General features: G+C 48.8%; 1 protein-coding gene across 1 annotated transcript; it reads right to left on the bottom strand.

Annotated features, from left to right (window-relative positions):
- Positions 1–757: 757 nt before the first annotated feature.
- Positions 758–11,784, bottom strand: PILRA (paired immunoglobin like type 2 receptor alpha). Its single transcript, XM_065892352.1, has 7 exons — positions 11,675–11,784; positions 10,971–11,360; positions 4,663–4,866; positions 2,349–2,379; positions 1,312–1,361; positions 1,053–1,084; positions 758–880 (listed from the first exon to the last, which is right to left on the bottom strand). The coding sequence occupies exons 1-7, from the start codon at positions 11,727–11,729 to the stop codon at positions 758–760; spliced, it is 885 nt and encodes a 294-aa protein (XP_065748424.1). The 5' UTR covers positions 11,730–11,784.
- Positions 11,785–13,153: the final 1,369 nt, after the last annotated feature.

Here is a 13,153-nt window from a genome sequence, read left to right as displayed (position 1 = left end):
TTGGTTTGGTTCGTCTCAACCACTTGCTTTCTTTTGGCTTCTCTCCCTCCTCCTCCGTGTCACTGTGGCACGTCATGCTTTCTGGTTGGAGGCCTGTCAGTATAGGGATCTGGGAAGGCGATGACACCCGAGTCCTAGGAGAAGGACACTGAGAAGGGCAGGTCTGGGTTCAAATCCTGCCTCAGCCACTTACTAGCTACATGGCCTTAGGAAAAACACTGTAACCATTCTGGGTTTTGTTATCCTGCCTCAGATGGTACATCCAGTGCCATATAGGGTTGTTGATGATGCTGAAATGAAGTAAACCACTAACACAATGCATGCTAATTATTATCATGAGGGAAGTAGAATGGTTAAATTAGGAGACAGACCTTGGGTTCCAGACTGACTACCAGTGTTTGGGGATTTACTGGTCCCTGGCCTGAGGCAGTCACTGAACAAAAGTACTAGGGGAGGGATCTTGGGTGTGAGCTATCTATTATGGTTCCTTTATGGCAAGAAGGACAGAAGTTGAAGGTGATGTCAGCTTTCTCCTTAGATACATTCAGGCAAATTGTACAGGGACTTTTATTTTTGTGGTCAAGGGCTAGGAAGTTGAAGAGGGAACTGGAGCGGGTGGCTGTGTGTCTCTCAGGTCCTTGGTGGCCTTCAACACCTGCTGGCTTCTGAGTTGTCTGTGTCTGTCCAGGGAGATTATGAGAAACTGAGATCCCTGTGTGCAGTTGACTCTAAGCAGGTCCTCACTCAGTCTCACTCCTTAGGCCTTTATGACAGAGTATAGGGTCTCTTCCTGGGGGCCCTCTTGGGGAGGCGGGTGGGGAGGCGCTGCTGGTGAGGTCAAGCTGGAGAGGGTGAGGGAGGCATACAAGATGCCATCATCCTGGGGGAGAATGGAAAGGGGAAGGGGTTAGGCAGCAGAGGGGGAGCTGTCCCATTTTAGAGCCGCAATCCCACAGCTGATGCCCTGCCGAAACCACAGTCCCTCTGTTCTTCCACCCCACCTTCTCCAAACGTTCCTTTAATTCTTTCAGGCCCTAATCTGAGCTGCTTACCTTGGTGTCCAGCTTGGGGCCTGTATGTTGTCCTAGAAAAAAATCAAGAAGTGCCAGGGTTAGGTGGCCTGGCAGCAAGGGTAGAGAAATGGGTGGGGGCTCCAGTAGTGAGGTCATCTTTAGGTCAGGAACAGGGTCTGGGGGAGGGTGGGTGAGGCGGGGGAGAGAGGAGGATGCTGAGGGCACATGTGTAGGGAGGGGGTGTGTGGGGGGAAGGACGGCCCAGGTGGAGAGCGGGGATGATGGCGGCAGGACCTACCTTTATTCCCAATGTTCTCGTATTTCTCCTCTGGGTTTTGGAAGGATCCCCTGTGTGGGAACAGGAAGGGGGCGATGTGTCAGAGGCTGGGCAGAAAAGAGTTACCACCTGCATCGGGCTGGTTCTCTTGGTGGGGGCTCTGTGACCTGCCTGGACACACTCGGAAGATGAAGGCAGAGGTCTGAGGCTCTCCGAAGGAGGCCGCCTGGACGGGGTTGAGGAGTCATTTGCGTTGTAGCCCTGTCCCTGAGTGCTGACTGAGGTGGATTGTTCTGGAGAAGCGGCTTTACTGCAGGGGCACAGGGAGCAGAAGCAGGAGGGGGAGTTTCTGTTCTCTCTGCCGCAGCACCTCAGTTAAAACCAGGAAGCTAATCTCAGGTCCCCTGGCCATCGCCATGGGGAGGGGTCCGAGGAGCGCAGCTGTCAAGAGTCAGGAGGGAGAGAAAAGAGGGAGGGGCTGAGAGAAGGAAAAGCCTGGAAGTGGAAGGAAAGATGGAGAAAGGAAAGAGGTGGGCCATGAGGAGGGTAAGAGCTCAGGAAAGGAAGAGGAGCTGGGGCCCAAGGAGAGGGAGCCAGGCTGGAAGCCAGGAGGGAAGTTGATCTGAGAAAAGACAGAGGGCAGAGCAGCTAGAGGTCCCGCGTCACAGGGGAAAAGGACAGATTGGATGAGGGGCAAGAAAGAGGACAGAACGTGGAGGTGGTAGGTGTGTTCAGGAAGGATGAGGTGGAGAGAAACCAGGATGAACAGAGGAAAAGGCTGAGAACTGGGGATGAAGGAGGAAAGGGGCAGCCAGAGAAAGACAAAGGGAGATGTTCTGGGAAAGAATCAGAGAAAGTGCTGGTCCACTGTTCTCGATTTTTTAAAGAGCTGGAGCCTCCGGAAGTGAAGAGCCTGGCCTGTTAGGGGACTTGGGAGGGTGTGGATGGAGAGTCCAGGAGGGGAGGGGCTGTGAAAGGCTCCCTAGTGCTGTTCTCAGAAAGAAACTTCCTGCTTCACAAAACAGCATCCCCTCCCCCCTTGGAGGAGAAGCGCTCACCTGGCTGGAGTTCTGGCTTTAGTCTGCAGACCTGTAGGGGGACCAACAGTGTGTCAATGTGTCATCCATGGAGGCCTGTCTCCTGCCTGCCTTCTCTGCCCCGCCCCACTCTGAGCTAATCCTTGGAGAGACCAGAGCAGCGAAGCAGCTCGGCTGAAACCCGCCTGGGAAGGGCCTGGGACTCTGAGCCTGCACCCAGCAGGCACCCTGAGGCTGCCCACACCTGTCCTGCCTTGTCCTCAACACCCATCAGGAGAGCAGCTCTTCCCTGCACCCTGCGCCCCTTCACCTTCTGAACACATTGGACTTGCCCACTTCCCCCAACTCCAGTGACCTCTGCTCCACTCAGCCACACCCTGGGCCTTTTTTTTTTTAATCACTCGAGCTGAGACCTCTGACCTAGTAAATGCTAGTATCATAGTTATGCTACTACTGTCTTTCCTTCCAGCTCTCTTTTGTCATCATCCCTCTGTACCTGTGCTTAACCTCACTAACTCTTGTCTCTTGATGATCCACTTTCTTTCAGGTTATCCAGGCTCCCTGCTGAGTCCTCTACTCTCCATCTGTGCCCTCTTACTCGCTCCTTGACCTCCTGTGTTCCCCTGTCCTTCTGCCACACTTGCTGACACATCTTCAATCCTGGATGTGTCCTAAAGCAGGGAATGCTATTTGCTTATCCCAATATCCATTTGATTCTTCTTATTCAGTTACAGAACCTTGATTTTATTTGGAGTGGCAGTGTGCCCCCCTACAGATAGATGTGGGACCTATGACTAAGGGGAAGTTGTAGGTAGGACTTTCAGGAAAGCTCTTTAAAAGGAGGACAGAAAGCTGGGTCATAGTCTTTTTGTCCTTTCCTCCTACATCCTGTTTCCTGTTTAGATTCACAAATCATGCCTGGAGTCCTAGCAGCCATCTTGCACCATAAAGCACCCTTCAGGATAGAAGTCAGTATCCAGGACAGTGAGCAGAAAGTTAGGAGCCTGAGTGCTTAAGGACGGTGTCCTCTGCTTTCTGGCTCCAGATCCTTTTAGATGAGGAAAAAAGAAACCCTCTGTGTTACTTAACCCACTGTTACTTCTGTTCTCTGATGCTAGCAGCTGAACACAACTTTTTTTCTTTGGCTGTGGCACGGCTTGCGGGATCTTAGTTCCCCAACCAGGGATCGAACCCAGGCCCTCGGCAGTGAAAGTACAGGGTCCAACCACTGGACCGCCAGGGAATTCCCTGAACACAACTTTTAATCAGCAATTCCTAAAGGTTTCTAAACCTGCATGGTTGAATACTGCTGAAAAAAAACAGTCATGTGCAATGATGCTTTATGGCTTCTCATCTGAGTTGATCCTCAAATACCATCTTGCATTTCCTCAGTGACTATGTCACATTTTCTCTACATCTTGAACGTTCATCCTCACTCTCAGGACACAACCACTGTGGTTTTTGCTCTGCAGAGCTAAAATAACAATTTTAGACTGACCCCAGCCTGGCCCACCTCTGGCCCTTCCACTGCAGACTCTGTTATCTGCAAGGCCAAGCTGAGGTTGCCACTTTGCTTTATCACATTGCTGCTGGGATCAGAGGCTCTGGGGTGTGATTTCCAAGGTCTTCTTCTCTCATCTCCTGCCTCCTCCACAGCTGTGAGCTGCTTAGAGTTCCCAGCATGGTTTCCTTCCCCTGGAATGACAGTGACCTCTACAGCACCCTCACCACCTGGCTAATTCTTTTTCATTCTTTGAGACTTTTTGCAGGTGTCACTTCTTCTGGGAAGTCCTCCTTGATTACCCCTCCTTCCTCCCAACCTACCATAGCTATTTGCAAATGAGGCCATTAGCCCTTGAGGCAACTGTCTTCCCCATATCCTCCTATCCCCCAGTTCCTTGAAAGCAGGGCCTGTGCTTTATTTACTTTTGCACCTCCAATTATAACCCAGACCCTGAAAAATGGGTGTCCAACCAGTGCTTGCTGAGTGGAGCCACCTTCCTGTCCCTTCTGTTCTCTCACATTTCCCAGGGCAGACCCTCCCTACCCTTGCACTAAAAGGTGAGGACAAATGAGAAATGATTAAGTCAAATGAAAAGAACTGGAAACGATCAGATTTGTGGAGAGGGATTGGTCTTGAGCAGTGGTTCCCAAACTTGACACACAAATACCACCTGAGGAGACCATTAAAAATGCAGAGTCCCAAGCTCAGATCTCAAGCCCAGCGGGGATCTGCATTTTTAATGGGCATCTATGGTCATTCAGATGCAGGAGTGTTCTGAGAAACACCCAGCTGGGAATCTTGGGGAGAGATTGGGGGTCCCAGACTACTTACCTTTGCTTCTCTTCCACCTGAGGTACACAGTCAGCCCCACAATTGCAGTTATGAGCGCAGCGCTGGCCAGTGCCAACCCGACTGTAGCTTCATTACTCAAGGGCCAAGACCATGAACTCCTTTTGCCCTCTGGGACCCTGAGGCCAGCTGTGGTGGTGATGGTGGTGGTGGGACCTTGAGTGGTTGTCTTGGTGGTGGTGGGGACTTGAATTGTGTTGGTGGCTGGGAAGACATGAGAAATATGCAAATTCTTCACTAAAGGGCTGGAGGCATCTGGGTGAAGCTGTCACATCTTGTTCCCTAGTTTGGGGAATGTGGGGGGGTGGGGAGCAAGTCTCTGAAGCTCTCCCACAGGGAGGGGAGTAACAAGGGCAGATGCTGGAAGCCCTGAATCCTCATCACTCTGTTTAAATCCTGACCCTACCGCTGATCAGTGCAGTGATCTCAGAACCTCATTTCATCACCTACAAATAGGGACAACTAAGTCACAGGATCAAAAAAATTAATGTGGTAAAATATACGTAACACAGATTTACCATTTTAACCATATTTAAGTGTATAGTTCAGTGACATCAAGTGTATTCACATTATCGTGCAACCATCACCACCATCCATCTTCCGAAATTTTTCATCTTTCCAAACTGAAACTGTCCCTATTAAACATCAACTCCCCATTCCCCCTTTCCCCAGCCCCTGGCGCTCACCATTCTACTTTCTGACCCTAAGCATTTGACTACTCTAGGTACCTCACAGAAGTGGATTCAAACAGTATTTGTCATTTTACATGATTGTCTTAATAAGTGAGAAAACATCTGTAAAGCACCTAGTGTATATTGGAAATATATTATTATGGTTAAGTTAATATGTATTGAACTTTAGTTCCTACACACAGATTGTATCTTTGTAGATGTTTAAGGCACCATTAAAAAATTGACATAGGGCTTCCCTGGTGGCACAGTGGTTGAGAGTCCGCCTGCCGATGCAGGGGGACACGGGTTCGTGCCCCGGTCCGGGAGGATCCCTCAGGCCGTGGAGCGGCTGGGCCTGTGAGCCATGGCCGCTGAGCCTGCACATCCAGAGACTGTGCTTTGCAACGGGAGAGGCCACGACAGTGAGAGGCCGCATACCGCAAAAAAAAAAAAAAAAAAAAAATTGACATAATACTAAGCTACATACAGAAAATCCAACTCCAATAAAATCTTCAGGTTAGTGTGGACTGAATTTTCTGTCCACTTGTAGAAATTAATAATAAAAGTGTGAATCCCATCACTCAGTTGAGACAAAAAATTTTAAGTTCTTAGTCAAATAAATATATATAATGGCATGCTATTTAGAAAATAAAAACAAGAGCAGGATGTATTTTTTAAAAACTCCTGGAATATGACTAAACCACACTCTAAGCTAAATTCATAGTATTAAATGCTGTAATTATTTAAAATGGGAAGAAATTTTTAAAATGAATGAAAAGTCAATTTCCAAAGAAAAAAATTACCAAACAGAGAGGAGCCAGCTCTAAGGAAACTCATAGTTTGAAAGTAATGAAAACCTATGTTGGAATAAATGCTTTTATGAAACAGAACAGCAGAAGGAATAACAAATACAGGAAGTGGTTAGAGAAAAAACAAACAAGAAGACAGATAAGACTCCTGCAGATCTAACAACCACAAAGAGTCTGTTGAAATCATGAGTGAGTGTGTGCTCAATCATAGGTTGATAATTCTAAAAAATTTCTGTGAAATTGATGATTTTCTGAGACAAATAATACTTTTTTTTTTTTGTCTTAACTCCTTTATCCCAGTGCCCAGATTAGGACCTGACATATAATAGTCACTCAGTCAGTGCTTGTTATTTCATTTGTTAAATGAATAAATGAAATAATTTTCCCTTGGAATTTCACAGCATTCAACCACTGTCTTCCAGCTTCCTCTATTGCTATTGAGAGAGTCAAGCCACTCTGATTCCTGAATCTCTTTATGTGGCCAATTTATTTCCTCCTTGGAAATGTATTGGATCTTCCTTTATCCCTGGTGTTTTGAAATTTCATGTTGCAGTGCCCCAGGGTTGGTCTCTTTATTTTTATCCATTCTGCTGGGTTCTTTCATTCTGGAAAATTTCTAGAGTAATTTTGTTGATAATTTCTTCCCCCATGGGCTTCTTTTTTCTGTTTTTAAAACTAGAATTCAGGGGTTGGAACTCTTGGACCAATTCTCAATTTTTCTTATCCTTCCTTATAATTCCTATATTACATTTCTATGGCTGCTATGACAAATTGCCACAAGCTGGGTGACTCTAAACAACAGAAGTTTACTCACAGATCTGGAGGCCAGAAGTCAGAAATCGAGGTGTCAGCCACGCTGCGCTCACTCGGGAGGCTCTGAAGTGGAATCTCTTCCTTGCTTCTTCCAGCTTCTGGTGGCTGCTTCATTACAGTCTCTGCCTCTGTGGTCACACTGCCTTCTCTTCCATCTGTGTCAAACCTCCCACTGCCCCTCTCTTATAAGGACACTTTTATTAGTATTTAGAGCCCACTCAGATAATCCCAGATAATCTCATCTCAAATTCCTCAACTGAATCACATCTCCAACAGTATAAGGCAGTATTCACATTATTCAGTATAAAGTTCTGGGGATTAGGATGTAGACATGACCTTTGGGGGGGCTGCTTTTCACCCACTACAATATCCAAATCTTTGAATTTTTTTCTACCTTCTGAGATATTTCCCCAAACTTCATCTTTCAATCATTTATTGAGTTTTCCATCTTTGCTAGTATACCTATAATTTCCAAGACCTTTTTTTGTTTCAGAAGCTCCTTTGTAAAGCACCCTTTTGTGTTATATACATGAAATTCCTTAACTCTCTGAGGATGATAGTTATTTGAAAATTTTAATCTCCTTTCATAATTTTGGATTCTTCCAGATGCCCTTTCCCCCCAGATTGTTCTGTTCTCTGCATTTCATGGGAAAAGCATTCTTTAAATGTTTAGTTCAGTCATTTTTAAAACAGCTTCTGTAGCCTCAAGCAACCTGGGCACAGCTGAGGTGAGGGTACAATCCTTAGTGCAGAGGATTTGGCGCAAGGCCGAGACCCCAATCACCTTACCCCCTTGGCTCCCAGCATACAGGAAGCTGTGTGTGTTATAGCAGAAAAGGCATGTCAGTTAGTGGGCTGTAGAGTGATCTGTTAGATTTCTAGATCTTTTCAGGCCCATCAGATAGATATCCCAGAGAAGAGTCTCCTAATATTCTGCCCTTGGTGGGTGGGTTGTGGGTACCAGCCTGGCTACCTGCATCCTAGGAGGCTCCCACAGGGGTCAAGTTGTTTAAGGTCTCATCAGTTCACCAAATCTCCAGATTTAAGAACTAAATCCTTGTTGCCAGTTAGGCCCCAGGGTACTCCCCCCAGGCTCCTTGTGGATTATCGTTTCTAGAAAGCAAATATCCACTCTTTGGCTGGGGTTGTGGGTGGGGGTACGGAGGTGTCTCTGCTTCTTAAATACATTTCAACTAGTCCTCTAGTTTTCAGACCCCCTTCCACCCCCAGTTTCACAAGTACTAGGAGCTGCCATTCCTGACCCTTTAAAGGGTTTTGCAGTGTAAATCGCCTTCCTTCTGGGTGTCCCTGCTGGTGGCTTAGGGTTTAACTCCTCTGGTCTCCTGAGCCAGTTACATTAGTCTATCTGTTTCCAGTGTCCCCAATTTTGTTTTTGTTCACCTGGATTGCAAATACTTTGTCCTTGTGGGTTTTTGTCTTAAAAAATTCCCTTTGCTGTCATTTTAGTAGATTTTGGGAGGGAGTGGAGGTAAACATGTGCGTATAACCCAGCATCTTGGCCAGAATTTATGCATTGCTTTTAAAATGAAAATTATAACAAGTATACATTTTTAAATGTTGCACATTAATAATAAAAGTAGAGAATAGGAAAAAGTCTTGTGAGGCACTTACATGATCTTTGGAAGAACATTACAAGGGTTTACTGAGGGATATAAAATAGGACCCTTTCCTCAGTGAGAAGATTGCACATCATACTGATTTCAGTTTCTGTCAATTGCTTTATACGTTTAATGCAATTCTTATTTAAAAAATCAACATAAGCATTTTTCTAGGTACTTGGCAAACTTATTCTAACATTTATGTGGAAGAATAGGCGGGCAACAAAGTTTCTGAGGAAGAAATATGTGGTTGTGATGGAAAAAGTCTTAACAGTCATTGAAACATGATAAAGTTATAATAACTAAAACAGTGTCATACTAATATAAGAAAACACAGACTAGTGAAACAGAATAGACAGACCAGAAATGGATGCTATTCTACAAAAGAACTTAAAAGCTAGGCCTATGAATCAATGGAAAAAAGAAAAAATATTCAGTAAATGAAGTAAGGACAACTGATTTGTTTCTTGGTATAAAGATCAACTTAGTTCTTTATCTCACACTATATACCAAAATAAATTCTCACTATGTTGAAGAATTTTATTATGAAAAGTAATCAAATCTTACAAAATTTAGGAAAAAATATTTTCACCCCTAGTGGGATGTGGGGTTTTCAGCTTAGAAATAAAAGAGAAAAACTACAAATGAGAATATAATTAGATTTGGCTACAAAAGTAAACCGTTTTTTAAAAAAAATTAATAAGCCAATCTCAAACTTATGAGATATGTTTGCTACAGATATCCCTTTGGTGTGATGTTTTTGCATGGTGGTACTTCACTGGGATTAAAAACATTTCTTTTTATTACTTTCTTGTATCTTTCAAAAAGTAATGAGCATGACCACCCAATTAATTGAATTAATTGAAAAAAATTAACTTATTGATGAAAAAACTCACAGTAAGCGTGACTGAAACACAGAAATGAGAAAAAGAAGGAAGAATTAGGAAAGGAAGAAGAGGGATTTAAGGAGAGACGAAGTCCCTCAAAAAAGGCCATTTAAGGAAATATGGAGGAGGTACAGGAAATACTAATCCAAGGCTGTCTTGCTTAATTCAGGTTGTGAGTCACTATCTATTTGCTTTAAAACCAGCATAGTGGTCAAGAAGGGGCAATGGTTTTCCGAGGGGGAGACACGGGGAGTGTCCATCCCAGCCGGGAGCAGAAATTCATCACTGATACTGCTTAGAATTGCCAGCACAAGTGATTATAAAAAGCAAACAAACGTAGACGATTTTCAAAAAAATAATCTACAGACAACACACTCCTTTATTGCCTGTGCCTGGGAGAGAACCCCTCACCTCTGCCCTGGAGTCAGATACACTGAGGTTCAAGTTCCAACGCCCCACTGAATGACAGAGGGAGATCCGTTGATGCTACACGGCCATTATTAGGTGAAAAATAGTCAAAACAAGATGATCAGGTCAGTACCTGAGGCCAAGCGGCTCATGGTTAAGAGAAGAGGCTCTGGGGTTAAACTGGGGTCAAACCCCACCTGCACCAGGAGTGACTTCGGGCAGGTGTTTGCTGTGTGAGCCTCGGTCTCCCTTCCTGTAACAGGAGGATGGCAGAAGGGCCGACTGTTACCGGGGTCGTGGGGAAGGTTAGCTGGGGTTTAGCTGGGGTGATGCTGCCAAGGTGTCCAGCCGGGAGGCAGGGCACAGTCAGCGGGAGCTGCCTTTACCGCTGCTGCTGCCTCGTCATGACCAGGACAGAGGAGCAAAATCAGGGTGGACAACGGGGACAGTGTGACTAGAGCCACACAGGGAGAGGTGCGGGGGAGGCAAGGAGGTAAAGAGGGTGGAAGCCGGGGAAGAGGAGATGGGAAAGAGGTGGGATGGGGGTGGGAGCGTTGAGGGCCATGTTCTGGGGAACAGAGCAGCAGAAGGAAGGGGGAGATGGGAAACAGGTGATGGGGACACGGGACGCCTCGGGCCACCATTGGTGGCCACCACATACCTACTGTGTGTGTGGGCTGAGCTCATGGCCGTGGGGAGACAGACACGGGGTAGCTGAGTCTCCACACATGGACACATGACAAAGGGGAGGCAGCCACATCCCAAAGATGTCAAGTCACCTGGAGGACATGGGATGAGGGCAGGGGAGGGGCAGCCCCAGCTTGGAGCAAGAGAGGAGAATAGCTGGGAGCCCAGAGGGCGGAGGCCTGAGGATGAGGGAGGGGGCAGAGAGGAGGATGGGCAAGGGAGGCAGCGCAGGGCTGGGGAAGATTAAGGTGAAAAGGGGTTGATAGAGGCCTGGGGAGGAGTAGAGGGGGCAGGGAGAGGAGTTTGAGAGAATAAAGGAAGAGGGGGCCTGGGCCAGGCCTGGGAGACAAGACCCCAGTGGGCTCCAAGAGCCTCAGGCAGGACAGCTGGACTCACTGGGGTTGATGGTGAGTGTGGTTCCCTCGATGGACTGCCACATCTGCTTGCCGTTTCCCTGTGTGTCCATCTCCACCCGGCAGAAGTAGCTAGACGCATCCTCCCGCCGCAGTTTCGAGATCTGGAGGGAGCCGTTCTTCCCACCCTTTGTCCAGTTCAGGAGGAGCCTGTCCTTGAAATCATTATGGATGAACATCGGGGTCGTGTTGTAGATGAACTTCCCATGGAAGTGTTTCCATCTCCAGAATATATTCACGTTGGGAACCTTGTGTAATTCCCAGGGGTAATAGAAGAAGAAGGGGATGTGGATGGAGTCACCCTCGAGGGCTGAGAGTTTCTTTGGTTGGTTCATCCCAAAGGCAGTGTTTGGATTGGGTTCTGCCCGGTGACCTAGAGGAGGGAGGGAGAGGGAGAGACTCTGAAGGTGACCCCAGACCGTCAGCCACCCTCACCTACAGTGGGATGTGTGACAGGTGGTAGGACTGGCCCTCTGGCCTGGGTGAGCCCCTCTCCAGGCTTGGGGCGGGGAGGAGGGTGCGGGGTTGGGGGGACCCGGCACTGTGGGACCAGCTCTTTGTTTGTTGGGGGTGGGAGGCCTGGCCGGCTACCCCAGGGGACACTTCTACAGACACCCAGCCATAGCCCCTCCCCGGGGGGGTGGTCGCTGTGACCCTGGGCAGAGCAGGACAGTCCCGGCCTCTCACCTGCCTGCAGAGATGCCAGGGGCAGCAGCAGGGTCAGCAGCAGGGGCAGACCCATGGCCTTGCCCTCCTCCCGGGATGAGAAGACAAGCAGAGCCTTCAAGGCCAGAGGGGAGTCCTGTGGAGGGGCCGCCTGCGGGGAGTCTCAGCACCAGGAGAGCGAGGACCAGGCTCCTTCGGAGGACTGAGGAGGGTAGGGGCCTTCCCCAAGCCCGCCCACCCCTGCTGTGACTGGAACTTCCTTTATCAATCTGGCTTCTTTTCCTATATTGCAAAAGGGCCTCTCTGTGGTCAGTGCAAAGGGAACAATGATCTAGGGCTCCCTGCCCCGCTCTGCACACTGAGGGGCTGGTCCTGACCTGGGCCAGCTGGGGCCTCTCCTCTCTCCCTCAGCTCCCTGCCTCTGCCACCCGCTTGGCATCTCCTTAGGAGTCAGTCTGTGTCTCTGTGTGTCTCTCTCTCCTTTTCTCTGCTTCTCTGAGTGTCTCTCTCCTCCCAGGGAAAGGGGTGACAGCAGGACCAGTTCAGGCTCCTTCAGGGAGAGGTCCACGGCCCTGAGTCCCTGCCCAGCTACAGCCCCTTAGAGAGGAGGAGGAGGGAGATGCTGGTGGTCAAGCCTCAGCCCCCAGCCCAGGCACCAGGGGCACCCAGCATGCTGGTGGTCTCTCTCTCTGCAGGTAGGGGACACTGCAGTGCCCCTCTTCATCCCCAGGCAGAACCAAGGCCCACCAGGCCCCTCCCGCCCTGCTCTGCTCCCTGTGTGCAGTCTCACACCCTCCCTGAGGTGAGGTGAGGGTGGGTGCAGGTTCCCACCTACCCAGAGGGTGGGCCTTCTGGAGGCCACGCCTCCACCCAGAGATGCGGGACTGGATCTGCAGGGCCCTCTGTCCTCACACTCTACAAGGAGGACACCGGGGCTCAGACACGCCCTGCCCCACATCCAGGACTCTGAGGTGGTGGGTCCAGGACTTGAACTCCAGTCTTGCTGAGCCCACAGAGCCTTCTGCTCCTTCTGGATGCTTCCTGCTGGCTGCACCACAGAATCTCTGGGCCTCACCCTGTGAGTGCAGAGCCCTGCGGGGTGAGCCCGGAGGCTGTATTTAATAACGCTTCTCAGGGGGTTCCATCTGCAGCTGTGCAAGCCTGGCTCATCCAGAGCCTTCCCTGGACAGAGGGGATGAAGGTCAGAGCAGTCATGAGGCATCCAGCTGACAGTCCCTGGGACCCTCTCTGATGGAGGCCCTGCCCGCCTGTGACTGGTGGTGGGCGGGGTGAGAGATTGGGGGCTGGGAACTTTGGTGGCCCCCCAGGGCTGGCTGGGATGGAGGCTCTGCTCACCCGCTCTCCAGGATGGCGTTGGCATTGGTTCACAGAATGGACCATGGGGGTGGGAGGACATGATTTGAACTTCCTTTTTCCTTTTCTCAGTTTTTTTCCCAATCCTAATAGATGTTTTCCACAGTTCTCTCATGGCCAGCCAGG

The sequence above is a fragment of the Phocoena phocoena genome, chromosome 15, assembly GCF_963924675.1.
Source record: "Phocoena phocoena chromosome 15, mPhoPho1.1, whole genome shotgun sequence".
Taxonomy (NCBI): Eukaryota; Metazoa; Chordata; class Mammalia; order Artiodactyla; family Phocoenidae; genus Phocoena; species Phocoena phocoena.
This window is presented reverse-complemented; position numbering and strand designations above follow the sequence as displayed.

Excerpts from the sequence above, each read along its gene's own strand:
- PILRA (XM_065892352.1), bottom strand. The coding sequence starts at position 11,729 with ATGGGTCTGCCCCTGCTGCTGACCCTGCTGCTGCCCCTGGCATCTCTG. Across the intron at positions 2,380-4,662 it reads CAGGTGGAAGAGAAGCAAAG|GTCTGCAGACTAAAGCCAGA; the intron begins GTAAGTAGTCTG and ends GTCCCCCTACAG. Across the intron at positions 1,362-2,348 it reads AAAGCCAGAACTCCAGCCAG|GGGATCCTTCCAAAACCCAG; the intron begins GTGAGCGCTTCT and ends GTTCCCACACAG.